Genomic DNA, 26,067 nt, shown 5'->3' with positions numbered 1-26,067 from the left:
CATAGCGCAGAGATGGGCAAAGGGGTGATGGTGGTCTGTGAACAGAAAGTGCCTCTGGGTGCCGGACCGTCCTGGTCTCAGCACTGAAAGCCCCAGGTTCCAGGAACCCTCTCGGTCCCGGGAAACCAGGACGCGTGCTGGCTGTGTGAGGCCTGAGTTTGGGGTGTGAATCCAGGCATCAGAGTCAGACTCACCCCGTGGCGGCCGGACCGCTGCAGTGTGGGCAGGGGCGACGGGAAACCAAAATTAAAGACCTGGCGGGCCCGTGGGACAGAGCGGCTGCCTAACCAATTCAGAATTCTCTCGGCCAGTATTTGAGCGCCACCGCCCGCCCCCCGCCAGGCAGAGCGCTGGGTGCCCCGGGTGTGGTGAGGACTAGCTTTTATGGTCGGGAGACAGTGACCAAGCCCCTCGCAGAGGTGAGACTGGCAATGGCCTGGTAGCGGTGCGCACGGGACCTCTGAGGAAGTGGAGGGCAGCACAAGGGAAGGCCCCTCAGGAGAGCCAGGCCGGGCCAGCCCCGGAGCCGGCAGGAATGTGGCTCTGTGCCCAGGGCCATGGGAAGCCTCAGTGCAGAGGAGCGTGACCTTGCTCTGGCCACGGGGAAATGGCGCCATGCCGAGGTGGGGACACCCCAGGAAGGCAGCTGCAGGAGCCCCAGGCGCATGCCCACATGCCGGCGTGTAGCTGCGGAAATGAGAAGGCGGCGCAGAGGCAGAGCGGGGCTCGAAGACAGAGTGGCCACGGGGGAGACGGTCGAGAGGAAGCAGACAGCCTGTCAGGGCCAGGACCGCCAAGCAGCAGCAGTTTGGGAGGGTGGGGGGCTGGGACTTTGACAGACGCGAAGTTCTGTGGAGCTGAGGTGCCTGTGTGATATCAGTGGTGCTAGGAGGGTGCAGGCAGGGACCGGGTGGAGGCAGGGGTTGCAGGGATAACTCATTCAGCCTTCGCCACACCAGCAGGCAGGCTCAGCCTCACCCCCATTTACAAGGCCAAGGCAGAGGGGCTGATGGACAGGGCTCCAGTGGGGTATTGTAATTCAGTAAGAACACATATAAAACTGTCGGTTTAAAGTGCTTGCTCTTCAATACTCCAGGCAAGAACGCTGTGTGCCTTCCGGCCTTCCTTACGATTAGCTGAGCTTTTACCGCTGGCGGCACTGCCAACGGAGCCCGCGGGAGCCCTGAGGCAGCACCTCCTCTGCTGGCCTGGCCTTCCCATCATTCACGAGGGCAGGGGCTTCAGCCGAGGACTCCGAGGGGCTCCGAGCACCTGGAATTGTGTGCAAAACTGCCCCTGTGCCCAGATTTGCAAGAGCCAGGGAGCTAAAACCTGATTAAGAACCAGTGCCAGCCGAAACCAGTTTGGCTCAGTGGTAGAGTGTCGGTCTGCGGACTGAAAGGTCCCGGGTTCGATTCCGGTCAAGGGCATGTACATTGGTTGAGGGCACATCCCCGGTAAGGGGTGTGCAAGAGGCAGCTGGTGGATGTGTCTCTCTCATCGACGTTTCTAGCTCTCTATCTCTCTCCCTTCCTCTCTGTAAAAACCAATAAAATATATTAAAAAAAAAAAAAAAAAGAACCAGTGGCAGTCCTCAACAGCACAGCTTGATTACAAAACAGCCAGGAAACGGAAGCAGCCTGTCCCTCAGTGAGTGGGCGGAGAAAGACAGTGTGGAAGGTTGCAATGGAATGCTACTCAGCCCCAAGAAGGAATCCTGCCATTGGTGGCAACATGAGTGGACCATGTCACGTGAGCCAAGTCAGGCACGGAAAGAAGACTGATCTCATGTGTGGACCCTGAGAAAGCGGAACTCAGACACAGCAGAATGGAGGATGCTGGGTTGGGGTTGAGGAAACGGATGAGTAGGGTCTAAGGATCTAATGTAAACGCGAATCTTTTAAATGTGAAAATAAAGACACGTATAGAAATAAAAAGAACCTTGGGAGCCAGCGCCGGGGCACGCGGGGATGTCCACGGACACCGGCTGCTGTTCGCCAGCTCGCGGCTCCTCGGGGCTCTGGGTAGGATGGGAAGGAGGGCCTCGGTGGGTGTGGAGAGACGGCTGGGAGGTGGGGAATGCTGGTGCTGCCCAGGGGAGCGGAGGGGGCTGTTGACCCAGGACCTCTGGAGACGCAGAGCATGTGGGTCTCTGATCCGAGCTGTGAAAGAATGAGCTGCTCCGGGGGGATCTGGACCAGGGAGGCGAGGCCTCTGCAGCCGCCCCGTGAGTGCCCTCCTGGCGACCCGGCCAGGGACGAGGCCTGCAGCCGCCCCCAGTAGCTGGCAGAGTGCGGGTGTCCTGGGAGCCCTGAGTGCCTGCCCCGGCCCAGGACAGGGCCAGGCCTTTCCCTCGCTGCTCCGGCGTCCTGACCTCCACACGCAGGAGCTGGGACCGGGTCTTCTTGAAAATCTATTTCCGCCCCAATGGCCTCAGTTCCCGGCCTCCAGCACAGCCAGCCTTACCCTGACGGGCCCTGGAGTACAGGGCATGGGAGTGTCCCAGGGCACATTCTGCAGCTACACCGGGCCCTGCCCCTCTAGGCCTCGGTGCAGTCAGAATCCAAGCACAGCTGGGCTGGGTGTCTCCTGGGACAGGTCACCCCAACACAGATCAGTGCCACTAACTCCCTCCCTTCCTTTCCTGGGGCTCCCCCACGGGAGCTGGCGCTGCCTCACCCATCCTGCCTTTCCTTGGTCTGACCACAATGCGCCCTGGGGAGCAGGCTGGGTTCATCTGTGGTTTGGCAGCCCATTCCCTTCCCTTTGGAACCTTGGCCTTGTCGGGTGCCCTACCCTGAGGCCACGGTGTGGGCACACAAGTCAAGGTGCCAGTCGGAGCTCCCGCCGGTGGGTGTGGCAGCGGCAGAGGCCAGGCTGCTCTGCGGAGATGGAGTCCTCTGGCTCCCTTCACCTCCGCCGTCCTCCGCTTTCCTTCGGCTGGTGCAGCGTGCCCCGCATCTTCCCAGGGAGTTATTTTGCTTAAGTTAGAGAACACCCAGCGAGGAGGTTCCCCTGGGGCACAGAGGTGGCTCATAAAACAAGTGAAAGCTTTATTTGTGGTCACATTAGAGCTGTCACGTCAGCATACAGAGTTCAGTGCAGTGCTTCTCACATACAAAACCGCAAATGTGTGAATAGTGCGCCCGATAGGAGAGATTCCACTTGCAAAGCTCTGCACAGCTTCCCACGTGGAGAGTAAACACAGTGGTTAGTGAGGTCCTGACAGTCCTGTCCACAGAGGGAGACACAGGGGGGAGGAGGGGGCACTCCCTGCAGGCCCTGGGAGGGAGGCCCCCTCAGCCTGGGGAAGAGCCACCGTCGCCCACTCGCAGCACCGCAGGGCAGGGCGGCCTTTCCAGTCCTAACATTTCCTGGCTCAGAGAGGGAAGGCTTCCAGCTTCCTTCTGATCAGCATGTCTACCTTTTTGAGAGGAGAAAAGAACGAATAAAAGAGAAATGCACATTCTTTAGTCCACAGGAGATTCTGGCTCTGTGAGCAGCTAGAAGGCTGAGGGCAAGATTAAGGGGAACTGGCGACTGCTCCAAAGGTTCCCAGAGCGGAGGCCCAGGGTACGTCCTGTCTGGTGGGAGTGAAGACGCCCACGTCTGGATGCCAGGTGGCCCCAGGTGACAGGCGAGGCAGGCTTGTGCATACCTGCCTGGCTCCCATGGAGCCAGTCTACCAACCACAAAGCTTGAGATCAGGGATCAGCACCTGTGCTTGTAAGTAATATCCCGGAATGCAGCCATGCCCGGGCACTTTCCATGGCCTCAGCAGGAAAGAACTAGCCACTGCTGCTTTCTAGAGGCCATGCCTCTCTTGAGCAAGAAGGCAATTACGGGCTTCCCCGGACCCTCGTCACATCAGGAGCGCTGCTCAGACAGGGCTCAGCTAGGCGAGGAGGCAGAGGATGGTGCAGGCAGAACCGGAGGGGAACAAGCTCCAGGATGCAACCACCCAGCTGTCGTCCTGAACTGGCCACAGAGCATCGTGATGGTGCAAGAGAAGGCCGACAGCAGACTGCAAAAAGTATTTCTAAACATAATTTTTCTTAAAGCAACACAAAGTCTTGGGAAAGCTGCTGAGGATGGTCTAAATTTATCCGGATCAAAGGAGACCGGCCTTTGTTCAGCAGTGTCTCCAGAAGACCAGGAATGAAAGAACCACCAGCCGCCCCTGGACACGAGCGGCGCTCCTGACCAGCAGGAGAGAGGACCTTCCTTCCCCAAGCTCCGCACAGGGGCTGGGGCAGAACGCCGAAACCTGCACCCTCCAGCCCTCTCCCTCCCACCAGCGCGGGAATTCCTGATTTGTGGCTCTTGCCCTTCCAGCACCCCACGCCCTGCAGCACTGAGGCCACTGCAGGGCACAAGTGTCCCCAGAGCAGTGCGCACAACAAAGTGTTAGAAAGCAGCGGCAGCAGCACTCACAGACCGAGGCAATGGCGAGAGGACAACCGGGCCACCACTCTAACCCCGCCTGAGCCCGCTCAGTCCCACGTTGTCATGCTGTCCGCAGGGAGCCCGCCGTCAGCCAGGCCTGGACACTGGGAACAGAGTGGCCACAGTGCAGCTGAGCCCGCGGCTAACGAGCCTGCTCTTCTTTGCGCTGGGTCTGACATCTCGGCTGAAAGCCCACCCGCACCCGAGGAGCAGACAGCTCTGAGCCGGGTGCAGTGAGCCGGTTCTCCGCTGCTCGGGCTCACTGCTCCGAGGGCTCATGCCTGTTTTCAGCTGCACCGAGCCAGCAGGGAGCCTCGTCTCCATGCAGAAGGCCTTCCTGCCAGGCTCAGTCATTCTCAACAGTGAGCAGGGCCACTTCCCCTCACCTGGGGGTCGGACCAGATGGCTTCGATGTGGATTCTAATCTTGGAATGCGGTCTGTGCCCCGGAGGTCACCGGCCTGTAGAGCCACCACAGCTGCCCGTTCTGTCAGGAACCAGCGTCTTCTCACCCAGGGCCATCGCAGCCCTCTCTGCTAGCACCCTCTACTCACTCACACGGCTTCTCTCCTCAGCCTGACCTCCGTCACAGAGCCTGCAGCCTGCCCACCCCGCCCCGCTCCACCCTCAGCTGAGCAGAACACGGTGAGTGTCGCAAGGGCTCTGGGAGGCACCCGACAGGACAGGAGAGGTGCAGCTGGCTGGTGCCTCACTGGTCAGGCTAGCCCATCGTTAAAGCACTCATTTCCAGCCCTTGCTGGTTTGGTTCAGTGGACTGAAGGGTTTCGGGTTCAAGTCCTGACCCTAATTCAAGGCATGCCAAAGGCAACCAATCAATGTGTCTCTCTCACATGGTGTTACTGTCTCTTCCTCTTCCTTCCCCTCTCTCTAAAAATCAATGGAAAAGAATATCGAGTGAGGATTTTAAAAAAGCACTCATTTCCGTGTTAACACCTCATGTCAGGACATGAGACAAAATATCCTTTTAGTTTGAGATTCACATGAACTTTAAGAAAGTCCCTATCACTATTCAGACTGGCAAGAATACAGGTGCCTAACAACACAAAGGCTATAGAATGTTTTCAACAACTTAGTCCCCAAATATTAGAAAGCTAAAGTGAGGACAGTGCTACTTTACAAACTGGAGGGAGCCGTAGGCCTTCCGAGCTTGCAGTGCCTCGCTGTGCTCTGCTGAGCCGCTCGCGCCTCTGAGCGCAGCCGGGTGTGGGGACCTGAAGCTCCGATGTCCAGGCCGATGTGTCCTGGGCAAGCCCTGCCCCAGGTGTCACTTCAGCTTGTTCTGCATTAAGAACTGGCCAGCGCTCCACAATGAGATGCACAAGCTGAGCACAGCGGCTCAGGGGAGGCCGGCAGCAGGAAGGGGAACTTGCTTTCCTTCAGCACAACTGTCTTGTGCAAAAGTGATTTCCAACCTCTACGGCTGGAAATAGCACACATCGGAATTCCCCAGCTTTCCGGTCAGATATGTTCCCCTGAGCACAGGAATGGCTCGGGACAGCCCACACAGGAGTCTAAACATCTAGGCTGGATGCTCCTTTATGCTGAGCAGCACCAATGAGCACTGAATCACATACACAGCACAGGGCAGGAAGCTCCAAAGCCGATCCCAGGAGGGTCAGTCTAACGCCAGCCCTCCACAACGCAGGGCCAAGGCTTTACCGGCACCGGCTCCACGTCACCTCACTCCCAGCAGCAGCTGGGCTCCCCTCACACCTAAAGAGTCAGCCAGGCCGGGTTTTTCTGGGCGCTGGGTGGCAGGTGGTTATTTTTAGACTTTTTCCTATGTTCTATAAGAGCATGTACTGCTTTAACATTCAGAATTACTTTTTGTACAGAAGAAAAGTGATGACGAAATTCTAGAGGACTTTTTAAAACAAACTTAAAATTCCTAATGTAATGTGGGCTGTGAGTTCCTGCAGAATGTTGTGTATAGTTTCAGACATGGGATTTGTTCAAGAAACAAAATCCCACCCACCCACCCCCGGATTCTGTTTCTGTCCTGGTATTTTTTGTTTTCTTTTCTTGCTTATCCAGCTGTACTGAAAGGACGTGGAGGCCATGTCCCAATAAGTACCAGCGTGGAGCAGTGCCAGCCCAGAGCGTGCTGTGCTCCTTCATCCCAGTCTGTGGGCTGCAGGCCGGGCCCAGGAAGAGGCGTGAGGACGGAGGAACACACCCAGGGTAACCTTAACCCTTCCCGGCTGAACACTTACAGGAAACCAGCGTGCATGGCTGCTTCCTGCAGGAAGGCCGAGCTGAAAACAACGGGAAGGCCATTGATTTCTCTGCAGTTCTTCTCGAGGTTTGTCTCACCTGCTGTAACTTTGGATACTAACACAGCCAGTCCAGTAAGCACTCAAAACTATGGGTGACATTTGAAAGCCCTCTGTGTTCCAAACCGCTCTTCAGCATTGCAATAATTGTTTAAAAGGGAAGGAAAGCTAGCACTGCATCTACCTGCAGAAGATCCTCATTACGTTCCTAAGTCCCTGACTCCAGGTAACGCAGGGGAAAGTGCGAGTTCTCTAGCAGGTTAGGCACACTCACCCTGACACTAGAGAGAGGAATGACAGTGACACCACCGACGGCCTCGTCGAAAGCATTATGAACAATTACACCACTAGGTGGGGCCAGGAGCTTGAAGCAAACCATAGGGACCATCACTCTTGGTTTAGGAATTTAAAACTTTGAAAACTAAAGAAAGTAAAAGACCAGGCATCCTCATCTGAGGAAACACGCAGTGTATAAACTCTTCCAGTCAGACTAGGCACTAGTTGTTTTTCGTGGAACTGAAGTCAAATCCCGGCAATTTTTTTTTTTAACCAACAACTACAGGGCAAACTCCTGCATCCAACGCGTCCAGCAGTAATGATTCCAGGCGGACTATGGGAGCGAGCTGGGCATCCGGGGCCAGGCGAGGAGGAGGCAGGCCCTTAGAGCTCAGTTGTCAGTAAGCACTTCTGCTTCAAGGTGGGTTCTTCGGTCACAACTGGAGCAGAGCTGAAAGGAAGACAGAATGGGTTATTCCATGAAACCCTTTGAGATAGAAACACACCCATTTCTCCACGAGTGCCACATGGAGCATGCTGACAGTAAATGACCGGTGTGGCTCAGTGGTATAGGAACTTGGACAGCCACCCATGTCGACCTATGAACCAGGAGCTCACAGTTCGGTTCCCGGTCAGAGCACATGCCCTAGTATAGGGCGTGCAGGAGGCAGCTGATCAATGATTGTCTCTCATCATTGATATTTCTATCTCTCTCTCCCTCTCCTTTCCTCTCTAAAATCAATAAAAACATCTATACAAATAAAAGGGTAATATGCTAATTAGACCGGGAGACCTTCCAGATATCCTTCCGCACAAAGCCAAGGTGGTGGGGCCTAGGCAGAGGCAGTTAGGGATGATCAGGCCAGTAGGGGGTGCAGTTGGGGGCAAACAGACTAGCAGGGGGGACAGTTGGGAGTAAACAAGCTGTCAGAGGGCCAGTTGGGGGTGATCAGGCTGGCTTGGCGGGATAGTTGGGGGCAAGCAGGCTGGCGGTGGTGGGGCGGGGAGTTAGGGGTGACCACACTGGAAGGGGGGCAGTTGGGAGTGATCAGGCCAGCAGGCAGATGAGTGGTTAGGAGCCAGTGGTCCTGGATTACAGGAGGGATGTCTGAAACTGGGATGTCTGACTGCCAGTTTCAGACATCCCCCAAAGGGTCCCAGATTGGAGAGGGTGCAGGCTGGGCTGAGGGAAAACCGCCCCCCCTCCATGCACAAATTTTGTGCACTGGGCCACTAGTATTGATATAAAATAAAATAACAAACCTAAATGACTGTGTTGTAATACTTAATTTAGCAATAAGGTATTCCACAGAAGGGAATTTTCTAGATAACTGATGCATATTTAATCTTGAAATTAAATCTAAAGATATCAATGTCTCCTGCTTCCTTGATTAACATATGCCAAGCAGATACTTGCCCATTTCTTAATGAGTCAGTTATTATGATGAATATCAAGAACAGTACTGTGCTGAGCATGACAGCAGCCTGCTTAGGAGAAACCCAGTGGGCTGTTCTGTGCTTCTTACATAGTCTCAGGTGGCTGTCCAAGTTCCTATAGCAGCAGTATGTTTTGCTAGAGCTATGTGAAAAATAAAGTATATGGCCCTGGCCCGGCTGGCTGGCTCAGTTGGTTTGAATGCCATCCAATGTGCCAAAAGGGTTGCAGGTTTGATTCTTGGTCAGGGCACATACCTAGGCTGTGGATTACATCCCAGGTGGGAGCATACAAGAGGCCACAGATCAATATTTCTCTCTCTCTAAAAACCAATGAGAACATATCCTCAGGTGAGGATTAATAAAAAATTTAATTCAATCAAAAATAAAAATATATAGGCTTTGCAAGAGTCTCTTTTGTAAGTGAAGAGCATAAATTTAGATGCAAGGATATAACATCTATTTTGGTTTAAGATAAACTTAATATCAAAACATATAGTACAAGGACCTAGATTTGATCCTTGAACAACATGGGGATAAAGGGTGTCAACTGCCACACAGTTGAAAATCTGCACATAACCTGACTCCCCAAAAACTTAATTCCAGCCCCTTGGTTTCCACTGGGGATTGGATCCAGAATCCCCATGGATACCAAAATCCAGGGATGCTCAATATTCGGACTGGCAAGAATATATATAGCACTTCTATAAAACACTATAAACAATGCATAGTTGGCACCATGCATCTGGGGATGGAAAACACTGGTTTTCATCTGAGTTTGGTCGAATCCATGGATGTGAAACTCAGGGATACCGCAGGCCGACTGTATATTTATTTTTTAACATACGCATGTAAGTAGGCAGTGCAGTTCAAACCCTGTTGTGTTCAAGGGCCAACTATAGTTTAAAATATCAAAAGTACTAACAAGATTTATAAATGAAACAGCAATTATTTATCTCACCTTCTCCATTCCTACTATACAAACACTTTCAACTGTGGGATGTTTTTTGTTTTTGGTTTTTTTCTGGAATTTTCCCTTCACTTTTCTGTATTTCTGGTTTTCTGAGTGTAGGCCCTGGAGTTTGTTATAAATGCAGATTCTTAGACATACCAACATACAGAACCAAAGAGTCTGAGGGGAGGGCCCATAACCTGTGTTCTAACTAGCCCTCTAGGTAATTCTCATGCATAACTAGAGCCAGCCCTAACTGTTCTAAGAGATGTTTCCACAATGACTTCCAACTAGAGACTATGAAAACGTAACATTCTTGCACCCCACTCACCAGCCCCACAATTCTTTGTTCTTATCTTTTCAACAGTTTATGAGAATTGTTGGCAATGCTAATATTCAGTATTTATTGTAATTATGCAAATATTGTTACAACTGAATACAGGTGCATTAAGTATTTTTTCTTGCACATTTTGTTTTCTTGGGACTGAATAACTGCCTCTTCTGTTGTGAATCACTTTCCCAGTTTTCTATCCTTGCTTCTGATTGACCCTACCCTCGCAGATAACCTTGGCTCTCTTCTGAGTAAGTCAGCCGTTTCACGTAAGCTTTAAAAACTGGGGTTAGCTGTTTTCTTGGCAACATCCCACCTGGAACTATATCCGCCTCTTCAAATCCACAAGATCTTTCCAGACCTTGGTGGGCAGCTGCCCCCTTGGACGCTGCCTCCACCTCCCTTCTGGTAATCCCCACTCCTCTGTCTCCTGGCCCCACCTAGTCTTCTTTCTTAGATAATCAGCTTGTTCTGGTGGAACACATGCTCCAATGAATAGCTTCCTGAGGAAGACCATAGGAGGAGCACCTACTCTAGAGAGAAACTCTGTGCCTATTTCGCCTAACCCCACACTTAAGTGATCATTTGGATATGAATCTCTAGGTGAGAAATGCTTTTCCTCCAGAATTCTGAAGACATTGCTCCATTATCTTCTAGCTCTAAGTCTGCTGTCATTCTGATTTCGAATCTTTCATTTGTATTCTTCCCCCCGCCCCACAGACATGTATCCTCTCTTAACTTTGATATTCTGACATTTTATGATGTTCTTGGTGTTTGTAGACAGTACCTAGGTAGGCACAAGGGCATTTCTTTAAATTGTTGTCAGCTGAGCCCGAGGCTACTGGCAGAGCCATGTCTCCGATACACATTTCCCCAAGAAGGCGGAGAGTGTTATCAGCATTGACTCACTTTTGCCCAGGTGTCATTTTGATATGTAAATCCAGTCAAGCACTAGGAATGCTCTGGCCTACTCAAGAATGCAAATAAGCTCTTTTGATCCCAAGTTTTGGTGATACTTCCTGGTATTTAGGGGTATAAAATAAATGTGCTGCATGGGCTCAGGGTCCTCACTGCCTCTCCATCAGAGAGAATGGTGTCCCACCTGGCTCCCAGCTCTATAAATCTATCTCTGGGTTTTCTTTTATTTTCTCGATCCCTGGCCGCCTCCACTTAGAACCAGTTCATTCATCTCTCTTTCCATGCTGGATGCAGAAAAGGGAGATCCCCACCATGTCTGGCCCCCCGCAGGTGTTATCTGTTTTCATTCTCTTTGCTGGGTACTCAGTAGGTCTGCTGAATGTGAAAACTCAAGTACTTCTGTTCCAGGAAATCTCGATTCCTTTTTGTGGTAATTATCTCCTGTCATTTACGCTGCTTTTTTCTCTGTGAGGAAAGCTCTTTGTGACCTGTTTAAAAAAGCTTTGCCTCTATTCAAGGCCTCAAAGATGTTTACATTGATATTTTGTTCTAAAAGCTTTATTATTTGATGTTTCATATTTAAATTTCCAATTCATCTAGTATGGATTTTTGTGTATAGTATTAGGTGAATCAAGATATTTTCCCCAAATATTAAAACACTGTAAAGATATATGTACCCATGTGTTTAGTGCAGCATTATTCAAAATAACCAAGATACAGAAACAACCTAAGTGTCCTTCAACTGATGATTAAATAAAGAATATTTTGTATATATGTAGTGGAATACTGCTCAGCCATAAAAAAAATGAAATACTGATATTTGTGATAATATGAACAGATCTTGAGAATAACATGCTAAGTGGAGTAAGTCAGATGGAAAAGAACAAGAACTGTATGATTTCATTCCTATGTAGGATATAAAACAAAAAGCAACAAGTAAACAAATAAGACAAAACAACAAGACAACAGAATGGTGGTTACCAGAGGGGAACGAGGACGAGGTGAGAACAAACTGGGTAAAGGATGTCAATATATGGTGACTTTGTGGGGTGAGCACACAAAAATCCATACGAGATGGATTGGAGATCTAAATATGAAACATCAAGTAATAAAGTTTTTAGAAGAAAATATAAGTGAACAATGGAGTATACAGATGTTGTATTATAAAGTTGCATACCTGAAACTTATGTAATGTTATTAACCAATGTTACCCAAATAAATTAAAAATTAAAAAAAAATTTCCCACATGGACATTTAACTTGTCTACCTGATTTACTAAAAGACCATTCTTTCCCCTTTAGCGTTTTTTTCATAAATCAGGTAACTGCAAACACGTTGATTTGTTTCTGGACTCTATTCCATTTCACTGATTTATTTATTTGTCATTTTTTGAATTATAATTGACATAATATATTAGTTTCCGGTATACTTCTTGTCATTTTTATCTTTCTTATTCATTTATGACTACTTTGCTTTGGGAAGGAGTACAGCTAAGCTCATTTTCATCTATAATTTTTAATTTGGAAATCCTTAAGAACTCACATTACATTGTGCAAACTCAATTACAAAGCATTATCATCTGGTCCTCTGTATGTAATCTCTATTTTTATAGTGGCAGTTACTAGGCAGATAAATGTTTAGAAAAATAACCTATTAAATTTCTCTTAAATTAACCATCTAATAATTTGTCCTCTCTAATTAGGAAATCATTTACTTCAATGACTCATATTTTCAATACTAGGACGACATGAGAAATACCAGACATAATCAGCAAAAAGTCTAAGGTGAAAATGAAGGCAATTTTAAAGCTTTTGTAAAATGAGCATAGTTTTGGTCCTAACAACTAAATTTTGAAGGACTACAGGATGAACAAAACCTCTTTGAGTCCAATTTTTCTTTGTGGCAAGTGCTATATAGAAATGAGTGTGCAACAGGTTTCAGTTCAGGCTATCTCAGAGCCTCACCTTGGCAAACTCCTACCTCCCCCTGAGCTGTGCCTCTTCACCATATTGATGGACAACAGAATGTAAAGCATGAAAGGAAGACAAACCAACTTAAAGATGCACATGTGCATAGCCCCTGGACAGACAGCAGTGCAGGAAGGCCTGGGAGGGGACAGGAGTGGGGTGGAGGACGTCAATGGGGGAAAGGGAGAGGACATGTGTAATAGTTTCAAAAATAGGTAAATTAAACACACACACACACACACACACACACACTCATACACACATTTTAAAAGATAAGCCTATAACATTTTTATCTAATGAAGATTTAATTTAAAAAGCCATAATGTCTATTTCATAATTTTGTAGAAAATTGCTACTTGTCAAGAAAAAAAACCTCACTAAATAGTAAGCAGAGAAAAGATTTATCTAATTTCAATTAAGTTCAATAAAAGAAGAATTTACATTATTGCTTCAAATATATTTAAAGTTTCCCCCCCTACTAACAGATGCCTAAAAACCGCAATTAAAAAAAAAATGTCCTTGGGAGAAACCAAGATGGTGGCATATGTAAATGCCTAACTGCAGCCTCACACAATAATTTCAAAAAAATACAACTAAAATACAAAATGGACATTATCCAGAACTACAGGAAAGTTGACTGACTGGAAATTCTACAACTAGAAGGAAAGAGAAAACCAGAAGGAAAATCAGAGGAGCTGTAAAAGCCCAAGGTACGGAGACGGAGACACATTGTGTGCGTGGAGAGGACGGAGCCGGAGAGGTGGAGGAGGCTGAGTGCATGGCTGGGGTTCCCTAGCGGGAAGGAGATAAAAGCTATGAATTGTGCTGAACCCCAGTTCCGATTGCACTGAATCCCATTTCTGGGCGAGACTCTGGGGACCCAGGCTCATACTGAGAGTCTGGGCTGTAAGGCAGAAACTCAGGGGAGCGGCAAAAGGCAGTCCCATAGGCGCACACATTACTCGCAGAGGACGGACTGTTGACTCTGTTGCCAGATTGCCCTAGCGGGAAGAAGACAAAGGCTCCGGACTGTGCTGAGCCCCAGTTCCAACCGCACTGTACCCCAGTTCTAGGCCAGACCCTGGGGACCCAGGCTCCTATGGAGGGAGTCTGGGCTGTAAGGCAGAAACTCAGGGGAGCGGCAAAAGGCAGTCCCATAGGCGCACACATTACGCGCAGAGAACGGACTTTTGACGGAAGCCAAGGCTGTAGGCTCCACCCTGAAACTCCGCCTCATCCAAGTTGAGCAAAGAGGCTTTTGAAATTTCCCAAGTCTAGTCGAATAAGGCATAGACACAGCTGATCCTCACAGCTTATTGGCCTGGAGGTCAGTTCCTCCCAGTGATACCAACAACAATCAAGACTTAACTACAACAAGGCTGTACACACAATCCACAAAACGGGGCACCAAGAGTGTCCACCTCAGGTAACTGAGAAGTTGACCCATTGAACCATATAGGACACCTTAGCACACAAAGCCACCCTACCAACTCAGGGAAGCAGAGAAAATTCCGAGACAAGGAAACAGATCACAAACGAAATAAATGGAGGACAAAAAGTGACTGGATATAGAGTTCAAAACCATGCTTATAAGGTTTTTCAAGAATTTCCTAGAAAAGGCCGATAAAATAAATGAGACCTATAAGGATATGAAAAGGGATCAACTAGAAATAATAAGGGATCAATTAGAAATAAAGAATATAATGTCTGAAATAAAAAATATTATAGAGTCCTAAAAACAGAATGGAAGATCGCAAGAATCAAGTCAAAGATTTGGAACACAAGAGCCAGAAGACACTCCTCCACAGAAGCAAGAAGGCAAGAGAATCCAGAAAGTTGAAGATAGTGTAAGAAGCCTCTGGGACAACTTCAAGCGAACCAACATCAGAATTATGGGGGTCCCAGAAGAAGAGAGAGAGCAAGATACCAAAAACATATTGAAAGAAATAGTGACAGAAAACTTCCCCCACCTGGTGAAAGGATTAGACTTACAAGTCCAGGAAGTGCACAGAACCCCAAACAAAAGGAATCCAAAGAGGACCACACCAAGACACATCATAATTAAAATTCCAAGAGCAAAAGACAAAGAGAGAATATTAAAAGCAGCAAGAGAAAAGCAGGTAGTTACCTATAAAGGAGCACCCACACAATTGTCAGCTGATTTCTCAACAGAAATCATGCAGGCCAGACGGGAATGGAAAGAAATATCAAGGTGATGAATAGCAAGAATCTACAGCCAAAAATAATCTACCCAGCAAAGCTATCACTCAGAATCAAAGGCCAGATAAAGAGCTTCATTAATAATAAAAAAAAAAAGCTAGAGGAGGTCATCACCGCCAAACCAGGATTATATGAATTGCTGAAAGGGGTTCTTTAGGAAGAGAAAGAAAATAAATATAAAAATTATGAACAACAGATATCAACAAGTGAATCTAAAAACCAAGGGAATTAAAAAATCTGATGAACAATATTAACTGGTGAATATAATATAGAATCAGAGGTATGAAAGGGGAGTGAACTGACGATTCTTGGGGAAAAGGGGAGTGGGGGGATGCGGGAAGAGATTGAACATAAACTGTGCACCTATGGATGAGGACAATGGGGGGTGGGCAAAGGGGAGGGCAATGGGGGGTGGGGAAAGGGCAGAGAGGGTGGGGTGGGAACCTGGTGGAGGGGAACAATGGAGGGGGGAAAAATGAGGAACATTTGTAATATGAACAATAAAGATTATTTTTTTAAAAATGTCCTCACCTGGTCACAGCATCCACCAAGAATGGTGCCGGGGGAGAGATCAGCGAGATCACGTCTCTACTACCAAGTCCCTCCTTCCCCACTAAGGATGGTCCATTTTCTGCGAGTCCATTGGGAAGGACACTGCTCTGCTGAGGGAGACATACAACACATGTGTGAGCAGTGGTGACAATGCTTACCCAAAGGTCAGTGCTTCAGCTCTATGTCATCTTCCTAATGATTATGGTAATGAGGATGATGGTTTTGATGATTGTGGTTGTTTTGGTTTGTTCGTTTGTTTTTAATCATCCTTTCCTTTAGATTTGTATTTTGTCCATCATTTATAAGCATTTACAAACAGAAAAGTTAAATAGCTAGTGTGAAGCTATAAGTTAGTAAACAGAATTTTGAAAATGACTCCTTGTTTTAAGGAAGAATAAGAGCCTGGTAATCCTTTAGGTCTCACTCTGAAAGGGTGACCATTAGAGAAATTGCAAATATTAACTTACTGGCACAATCCACCGGGGCGTGATCATGGATGTTGAAGATACCTGAAATAAATTACATATACGTATTTATTTTCATAATCATACTCCCCATGTTTTCTTCTACTATGAGATGCATTGGGTGGGGTAGGAGGCAGTTCTTAATGGTCCCTTGAGCTGACATAAACTTCTGAATCCAAGATCCTTTTCTACAACACAACTAATTTTGAGAATCTCTTTAATCTAAATATTTCTACTCCAAGAATGCTACTACTACTTGTAATTCATTTAATAGGACTGTCCCCCACCTCAGCATTGGTTTATTTTCTGAAGTTTCAGTTCATTACAAATAATTATAGCCTTCTTGGTAGGATTCTGAACAATGAATTATGACAAATCAAAATTAATAGCATGAAAAAGTACATAGGAAAAACATCCGTTTATACAGAGGTCATCCTCTATCATGCATTCATTAGAAAACAACAATAGAACCATCCATATTACTTCTGCTTCATAGGGCCTTTGTTAGATTTATTTCAACGTTTAATTTTCTAGATCTTACTTTTATGTGTAGAATTATAATCTAATAAACTCCCCTATTTTATAAAAACTTAGACTAGCCCTTGCAGACAGCTTTATATTCTGAAGGGGGGGAAAAAATGTAAGTCCCAATCTTAATCTACACTAATAAAAGAGAAAGATGCAAATTGACCATCACTTCTCGATGCCCACCAGCCAAACAGAAGTATGCAAACTAACCCAACAAAGATGCTGGGTTAATTTGCATATGCAGGCACGAAGCAGCCGGGGGCGGGTGGGAACATCCGCAACACGGTGTATGTTCCTGCCCAGAGGACACTTGAGTGCACGCCAGCACCAGGCTGCCTGTGTCCCAGAGACAGGCATTCTCCAGAGCCCGGCCGCTCTAGGTCCTGGAATGCTCTGGGTCTACGCAAGCAGGTGCTGAGTGGCCAGGGGTAGGGCTGGAACATCCCTGGGACCCAGGTGCTCAGAGACAGTGCACATGCAAGCGGCCAGGGGGTGGGATGGGAATGTCCCCTGAAGCCAGGCAAGCAGTTCCTGCAGGACCCCCCCAGAGAGCAGACACCAGGGCCCTGCTTGCTCCTGTGGCAGCGAACCAGAGAGAAGACAGCAGGGCCCTGCTTTCCCCTAGCCCCGGCGGCAAAGGGCAAGCAAGCCCCCGCAGAGAGCAGACACCGGGGCCTGTGGTGGCATCAAACAGGACTCAATCAGAAATAAAGCCTCTCAATAGGATTTTAAAAACAAGATGCAACAAAATCTTGTTTATAAAAGGTTTATTTAAAATCACCAGATACACAGGAAGGTTGAAAATAAAAGGACAGAAACATTATACACTAGGAAAAACAAACTTAAAAGAAAACTAGAGTGTCAATTTTATATCAATCAAGCGGGAAATTAAGAGAGAAAAAAAGGGCAAAGAAGGATACTTTAAAGTGCTTAAAAGAACTTAAGAAAGTATCATTATCATCAACATATATGCATCTCACAGCCTATCTTTAAAATGTGCAAAACAACTACTGAAAGATCTAGCAACACTTGAGAAATTAATCAATCAATAATTGTAGACAGATATTAAACACATCCTAGAAACTGACTGAATATTCCAGGAATCAGTAGATGGACTAATGAAAGAATTCAGCAAGTTTGCTAGACACAAAATCAAATTATTAATTCAACAGTAACAAATTAAATACCGTTCATAATATTAATAAAACTACATTTAGGACTTAACCTAATGAGAAATATAGAAGACTTATAAAGAACATTTAGACTCAAATAAAGGTGAGAAATTAGAAATATATCAAATTTGTGAAAATGAAGATATTTTTTAAAATGCCAGTTTTCTTTTAAAAATCTGTAAATTTAATATAGACTCCAATTTAGTGCAGGCAGATTTGAGGGGACATCTGACGTACTGATGCTAAATTTATAATTAAAGATTTACTAGATATCAGAAAATAAAAACACAATAGTACTACACTTGATCTTAGCCAAAAGGCCGAGAAGCGATGCTTGTCTCAGTTTTGGTTCTTACAAGGGTATTTCTTGGATCACATGATCTCACATCTAGAGGAAATAATGAACAACATAAACTGATGAACAAAAACAGACCCAGAGAAAGAGAAGCAGTGATCAGACTCTCAAACCTCAGAGGGAAAGTAGGGGAGGGTGGGGGTAAGGGGAAGAGATCAACCAAAGGACTTGTGTACATGCATATGGGCCTAGCCAGTGGCCATGGACAATGGGGGGGGGGGGGGCATATGTAGGGAGGGGTTTGGGATGGGAATGGGGGGATGAGGACAATTATGTGAGACCATAATCAATAAATTTTTATAAAAAAAGAAATGAAATAAAATAAAATGAAAAAACACAATAGTACTAGAGCAGGAAAAGAGGGCCCAACAATTCACTTGAGCATAAGCACTGCAGTGCAGCACCAGTGTGAACGAGCATGCCCGATGAAGATGGTTACACCCAGGCAGGTGGAGGGGATGGCACCAGATTTCATCACGCTACTCAGAATGGCATGTAACTTAAAACATGAATTGTTTATTTCTGGAATTTTCCATTTAATATTTTTGGACCATGGTTTACTGTGAGTACTAACCAAAACTTTGGACAACTGGAACTGTAAATGAGGAGGGAACTACTGTGTACAAATACTGAATTATAATGTTGTATACCTGAATCCTTTATAATAATAGAGGCACATGCAAATTGTCCAGGATTCCATAATGTCACAACCGCTTGGTAGGCTGCACACGCAGCAGGCCCCAGTTAAGGCTCCCGAGGCTTTCATCTGTCCCGTTCTACACGGAAGACAGGGTTCAAGGAGGAAGGGCTCCAGTCTAGTTTTCTTAGCACCCAGCTAGGAGGCCTCCCCGGGGTGGTTAGGACTGGGCTCCAGCCCGGCAGCCCCAAGGGGAGGAGGAGTGAAATGCTTTCCCTCGGGGACCCGCTCTCCCTGGAAGTCTGGTGCAGAGGGTGCTCTCCCTGGGAACCCGGAAATACACAGTCAACCCGGTGACTGTGCAGCAGCTGGACTGGCCAAGCTTCAGGAAAGCACCCACCCATGGGGATGTGTACTCTGGCATAGGCCACGCAGTTGCCATGGTTGAAGTGTCCTCAGTGGAGGAGCAGGGAAGTGGGGATTGGAGTTGGCCATGTCGGCAAAGGAACCCCAGCTCCCGCCGAATGACTTAGAGCACTGGGACCTCAATGGTCTTCCTGAGCAGTCAGCCCCGACCGGGATCAAACCTGAAACCTGAGTAGGAGCCTGACAGAGTGGAACTTACACCTTTGCTGTGGAGAGGAGCCCGGCCCACAGCAGGGCCAGGGCACCCAGAGGGCTGTGTTGAGGGGCCTGGCAGGCAGCCTGCAGCACAGGGGGTTAGAACTCCTCCTGATACACAGGCTGCGAGATGGATCCCGGTCAGGGCACTGACAAGAAGCAACCAAAGAGAGCATAATAATTGGAACAATATACTGGTATTTCTCTCGCTCCCTTCCTCTCTCTAAATAATCAATCAATAAAAATAAAAATAAAAAATAAACCCTTTGGCTCGCAGAATTGCTAAAACAACTGAAGGCGAAGTTGCTTGCTCTAAGTCACTAATTATCTGAGAGATGCAAATCAAAACAACACTGCGGTACCATCTCACACCTGTCAGAATGGCCAACATCAACAAATCAACAAACGACAAGTGTTGGCGAGGTTGCGGAGAAAAAGGAACCCTCGTGCACTGCTGGTGGGAATGCAGACTGGTGCAACCATTGTGGAGAACAGTGTGGAGTTTCCTCAAAAAACTGAAAATGGAACTCCCATTTGACCCAGTAATCCCACTTCTAGGAATATATCCCAATAAACTAAAAACACCAATCAGAAAGGATATATGCACCCCTATGTTCATAGCAGCACAATCTACAATAGCCAGAATTTGGAAACAGCCTAGGTGCCCGTCAGCAGATGATTGGATCCAAAAACTATGGTACATCTACACAATGGAATACTATGCTGCCATAAAAAAGAAGGAATTCTCATCATTTGCAGCAACCTGGATGGAGTTGGAGAACATCATGCTGAGTGAAATAAGCCAATCAATGAAAGAGAAACACCACATGACCTCACTCATTTGTGGATGATAAAGAACATTATAAACTGATGAACCAAAAGATAGATATAGAGACAGTATATCAACAAGTAGACTGTCAAATTACAGCAGGGAGGGGAGGAAGATCTGGGAGATAATAGATCAACCGAAGGACTTTTATACATGCATATAAGTACAACCAATGGACACAAAACTCTGGGGAGGGAGGGGATGTGTGGGAGGGAGGGAGGGAGGGGGGCAAAAAAAATCAATAAAATATATTAAAAAAAAGAAACAAACAAACAAAAATAATAATAAATAAATAAATAAATAAAAAATTTGGCTCTAAAAAAAATATTAGTAACAAACCAATTAGAAAAGGATGGATTATATAGTAGATAATAGAGAATTGGCTTTTTATAAGGATGAAAAACATAACTGGGTTATAGCAAAACCACAATTGACATCCCCTCCCCCACAAAACTCAAACTGTTCAAATGTGTGAAAATCTAAATGTGAAAGATATAATAAAATTATAGCGAGTAGAGAAAAGCAAAAGTTTCTCAGGTCCCATCTCACACCAAATCAGGAACTCAGGGTGGAGTCTAGCCATCTGTTTGCTTTTTTAAATTTTTATTATTAAAAGTATGACATATGTCCACTTTTTTCACCATTGTCTTCTTCTAGTCCACCCTTATCCCTTTACACCCTATTGTCTGTGTCCATGGGTTATGCATATATGTATACAAGTTCTTTGGTTGATTGGTCTCCCCCACATTCCCTCTGAGATTCGACAGTCTGTTCCATGATTCTATGTCTCTGGATCTATTTTGTTCATCAGTTTATTTTGTTCATTAATTTCCACAAATGAGTAAGATCATGTGATACTTGTCCCTCTCTGACTGACTTATTTTGCTTAATATATTACTCTCCAGGTCCCTCCTTGCTCTCTCAAAGGGTAAGAGATCCTCCTTTTTCACTACTGCATAGTATCCCATGGTATAAATGTACCATGGCTTTTTTATCCACTCATCTACTAATGGGCACTTAGGCTTTTCCCAGATCTTAGCTATTATAAATTGCGCTGCTATGAAAATAGGAATATGCATACATTCTTTCTGATTGGTGTTTCGGGTTCCGTAGGATATATTCCTAGAAGTGGGATCACTAGGTCAAATGGCAGTTCCATATTTAATTTTTTGAGGAAACGCTATACTGTTTTCCACAGTGACTGCACCAGTCTGCATTCCCACCAGCAGTGTACTAAGGTTCCATTTTCTCCACATCCTCACCAACACTATCATTTGTTGATGGTAGCCATTCTAACAGGCGTGAGGTGATACCTCATTATCATTTTAATTTGCATCTCCGATGATCAGTGACTGCGCATTTTTTCATATCTGTTGACCATCTGTATGTCCTTTGGGGTAGTGTCTATTTAGGTCCTTTGCCCATTTTCTTATTGGACTGTCTTCCTTTTGTCAAGTTGTATGAGTATCTTAAATATATTGGATATTAACCCTTTACCAGATTTTTTTTTTTTTTTTTTTTTTTTTTTTTTTAAATATATTTTATTGATTTTTTGCAGAGAGGAAGGGAGAGAGATAGAGAGCTAGAAACGTCGATGAGAGAGAAACATCGACCAGCTGCCTCTTGCACACCCCCTACCGGGGATGTGCCAGCAACCAATGTACATGCCCCTGACCGGAATCGAACCTGGGACCTTTCAGTCCGCAGACCGACGCTCTACCACTGAGCCAAACTGGTTTCGACCCTTTACCAGATTTATCATTGTCAAATATGTTCTCCCTTAGAGTGGGTTCCCTTTTCATTTTGTTTACGGTTTTCTTTTTATTTTGATGTAGTCCCAATTTATTTTCTCCTTAAGTTTCTCTTGCCCTAGGAGATATATCTGTAAAGATATTGCTATGAGAGATGTCTGATATTTTGCTGCCTATGGTTTCTTCTAGGATTTTTGTGGTTTCATGACTTACATTTAAGTCTTTTATCCATTTTGAGTTTATTCTTGTGTATGGTCTAAGTTGGTGTCTAGTTTCATTTTTGCATGTATCTGTTCAATTCTCCCAACACCATTTATTGAAGAGACTGTCTTGACTCTATTGTATGCTCTTGCCTCCTTTGTCAAATATTGAGCGTATTGGCTTGGGTTGATTTCTGGGGTCTCTATTCTGATCCACTGATAGATATGCCTGCTCTTGTGCCAGTAACAGTGGCTTTGTAGTGTAACCTGATATTTGGTATTTTGATCCCTTATTTGTTCTACTTTCTCAAGATTGCTGCAGCTATTTGAGGACTTTTTATGGTTCCATATAATTTTTTAAAGTATTTATTCTAGATCTGTGAAATATGCCATTGGTATTTTAATAGGGATTGTGTTGAATCTATAGATTATTTTGGGTAGTATGGACATTTTAATTATGTTAATTCTACCAATCCATGAATATAGTATATTCTTCCACTTGTTTATATCTTCCTTTCTCTCTTTTTTCAATGTTCTGTAGTTTTCCAAGTCTTTTACCTCCTTGGTTAAGTTTATTCCTAAGTATTTTAATTTTTTTGTTGCATTGGTAAATGGGATTTTTGTTTGTTTGTTTCTCTTTTTGAAAGTTCATTATTGGTATAAAAAAAAAATGCCATCAATTTCTGGGTGTTAATTTTGTATCCTGCTACGTTGCCGAGTTCATTTAATATATCAAGTAGTTTTTTTGTGAAGTCGTTAGGGTTTTCTATGTACAGTATCATGTCATCTTATATAATAAAAGGATAATATGCAAATAGACTGAATAGCAGAACAACTGAAAAACCAATCAAAGCATAATATGCTGATATGCTACCGCTTCTTAACTGCTCACTATAACGTGTACTGACCACCAGGGGGTAGTCAACTGGTCAACCAGTTGCTCTGATGTGCACAAACACCAGGGGGCAGTCAACTGGTTGACCAGTCGCTATACGTGCACTGACCACCAGGGGGCAGATGCTCTGGCTGGTAGGTTAGCTTGCTGTTGGGGTCCGGCTGATCGGGACTGAGCTAGATGGGGCAGACATGCCCTGGAGCCCTCCCACTGTCCCTCCCCGGCCCGATAGTGCACCAGTGGGGTCCTTCTGCCTGGCTTGTGCCCTCTTGCAATCCGGGATCCCTAGGGGGATATTGGAGAGCCAGTTTCAGCCTGATCCCACAGACCACTCCCCTTGGGAGGGTGCCAGACACAGGGCTCATGGCTGGGGAGCACTGCTGCACCAGTGCAAACCTCTCCTGATCGGGGACTGATTGGGCTTGAGCCTGCAGCAGGCACAGTGGGTCTGGATGAACAAGAGCGGCAGGTAGGAGCTGCAGATGGCATTGGACTGTGGGTTTTGGCCTGATCCCTGCAGCCATCTAGAGGGACCCTACCCATGCACAAATTCATGCACCGGGCCTCTAGTCTACAAATAAATGAGTTTTACTTCCTCCTTTCCTTAGCCATCTGTTTTAATCACTGGCAGGATGATTCTGTTACACATTCAAGTTTGAGAACTAGTAATCTAAGCAAACATTCAGCACTATAGGCAGTACCATCTTCCAAGCCTTCAGAATTTCTAGTTCCTACAGCAATTTTGTCACAATATTCATAAATCTCTAAATTAGTTATCTGTATACAGTTCACCCACTAGACTGTAAGTCTCTGGTGAGAAGGAACTATTGTATTATGATCATAGTACTTAACACAGTATCTCCCATACTACAATAATGATCAATATGTTCAATGCCACCCATTTTTATATTCCCACCTTTCTGAAAATATTTTTAAAAATTAAATATATCCATATTTTCTTCATTCTTTTAAAAAATATAATTTGTATTGATTTTAGAGAGGGAGAGACAGAAACAGCAATGATAAGAGAGAATCATTGATCAGCTGCCTCCTGCATGCCCCCCACTGGGAATTGAGCCCACAACCTGGGTATGTGCCCTGACCTCCTGCTTCATGGGTCGACATTCATCCACTGAGTTACACTGGCTGGACTGTCTTAACTCTTTTGAAGCTGGTTTATCATCCATTTTCTCTATGTTATTTACATTATGCTACTGAATTACAAATAGGCATATAGTAGTGACACGCACAATCAAATTGGTAGAGTTTTATAGTACAGAAAAGGCAATGCTAATGCTAAGTGTTACTGAAATATGATCTCTTATTATGTGTGAAGTTTTACCAAATTGTTAAAAAGGCCAAAATTGGAATATAGCAGCAAATTTGCAAAATAGATTTTTTTTTTTCCATTTTGGTATTTTAAAGCATATTTACCTGAGGTGTGACTGTATTGTCAATCAGATTCTCAGTTAGAGATAAAAACAAGGCATCAAATTCATCTGTAGCATCCTATGGAGATAAAATATATATAGTTGATAAATGACCCACTAATCAGACTACTTTTTCTTTATCCTCTCAATTTATCATTCTGACCAAGGCCTGATTGGTTTAACCTTTAAACAAACAGGGACATTCAGGAATCAAGCTTACTAATGCTTCCACTTTTGCTAGGAGGGGAACCTGGACTATAATCAGAATTTTAAAAAGCTAGGCATTATGTGAATTTGCAGATTAGCCATTCCTTCTGGTGAGACAAAATTTGGGTAGGGTTAAGACTGTTCTGGTTCTTTTTCATTTTTTAATCCTCACTTGAGGATATGTTTTTCATTGATGAGAGAAGGGAAGGACGGAGAGCGAGAGCGACACCGATCAGTTGCCTCATGAACACACCCCAACAGAGGATGGAATCCACAACCTGGGTAAAGTGCCCTGACCTGGAATTGAACCCACAATCCTTAGGTGCATGGGGTGATGCTCTAACAACTGAGCAGCACTGGCCAGGGCTGTTCTGGCTCTTAGTCTAGACTAGAAAGTTTAGCACAGAAGAAAGATGAGTAAAGAGATGCCTGAATTCTATTGATAAATGCTTCTTTATCCAGAGATATGAAAACTTCACTATTTTTGGAGAGGTCAGTATGAGCTTCCCCATAAATATTAATTAACACTTTTTAACTAGTATTTGAAGCACTTTCTGGAAAACACAATTTCTATACTGCAGAGTGTGTGTGTGTGTGTGTGTGTGTGTGTGCATGAGTGTGTGTGTGCGGGGGGGGAGGCAGGAAGAATTTTAAAAGTACAAAAGAGCCAAAACTGGGATAGAGTGTTGGCCTGCGGATTGAAAGGTCCCAGGTTCGATTTTGGTCAAGGGCATGTACCTTGGTTGCGGGCACATCCCCAGTAGGGGGTGTGCAAGAGGCAGCTGATAGATGATTCTCTCTCTTTGATGTTTCTAACTCTATCCCTTTGTCTTCCTCTCTATAAAAAAAAAAAAATCAATAAAAATATATTTTAAAAAATAAAAAAAATAAAAGTACAAAAGATAAAATTCCAATCTGGAAATAAGAGAAATAAGTATCTAATGTGTAGTACATAACAAAAAAAGCCCTCCATTTATACAATTCTATTTCTATCTACCTGCTTTCAGGCCAACTTTAATTACACACATGAAAAATTATTCTCTCTCCTCTTAGGTCTCCCTCCTCCTAGCTCACCCATCCCACCCTCTGGCCTGGTTGAGTGCCCCAAAACAGCTTGTGCATGTCCTACCATAGGCATTAACATTCTCTCTCCCTTTCTATAATTCTGACCGAGGCCTGATTGCTGTTAACTATGTTTCAATCTATTTTAATTTCCAAAGCTTAGCATGCTGTCTAGTGTATATTATATATGCAATAAATGTTTGAACTAAATGCCCTGTTCCAAAAATCTCAGGTTTCATCAACAATTTTCAATGGTCAAAGATGTCAATATATCGTTTTAGAATTTTAATTATCAGAAAGAAAGATCCTGGTTGTTTGTTCATTTAACCCAAAAGTCTGAGAAGTTATACATCCAAATATTAACTACACTGTTTTTGGGGTAGTGGGAATACATGTGATTTCTAATTTTTTCTTTTTTGAAATATTTGAGAAATTACTATAATAAATATGCTTATATAATAGAAGAGCAAAATGATAAATGCTATTTTTGAGAATAACTTTTCATTTAACTTGCAAATTAAAACATT

General features: G+C 45.1%; 1 protein-coding gene and 1 pseudogene across 4 annotated transcripts in view; both read right to left on the bottom strand.

The window, feature by feature from the left end:
• Positions 1-3,046: 3,046 nt before the first annotated feature.
• Positions 3,047-26,067, bottom strand: part of EPB41L5 (erythrocyte membrane protein band 4.1 like 5) — a 167,045-nt gene continuing 144,024 nt past the window's right edge. For 3 of the 4 annotated variants that reach the window (XM_045575769.1, XM_036421288.2, XM_045575770.1), the window contains exons 22-25: positions 24,276-24,350; positions 15,857-15,898; positions 15,369-15,499; positions 3,047-7,466 (exon numbers count right to left, since the gene is read on the bottom strand). In XM_045575769.1, coding sequence (XP_045431725.1) covers positions 7,400-7,466; positions 15,369-15,499; positions 15,857-15,898; positions 24,276-24,350 — 315 coding nt within the window. In that variant the 3' untranslated portion in view covers positions 3,047-7,399. The remainder of the gene's footprint in view (positions 7,467-15,368; positions 15,500-15,856; positions 15,899-24,275; positions 24,351-26,067) is intronic. The other variant, XM_036421289.2, reaches the window with a different exon arrangement.
• Positions 17,706-17,885, bottom strand: LOC118710073 (annotated as a pseudogene).

This window comes from Pipistrellus kuhlii, unplaced genomic scaffold (assembly GCF_014108245.1).
Source record: "Pipistrellus kuhlii isolate mPipKuh1 unplaced genomic scaffold, mPipKuh1.p scaffold_m20_p_7, whole genome shotgun sequence".
Taxonomy (NCBI): Eukaryota; Metazoa; Chordata; class Mammalia; order Chiroptera; family Vespertilionidae; genus Pipistrellus; species Pipistrellus kuhlii.
This window is presented reverse-complemented; position numbering and strand designations above follow the sequence as displayed.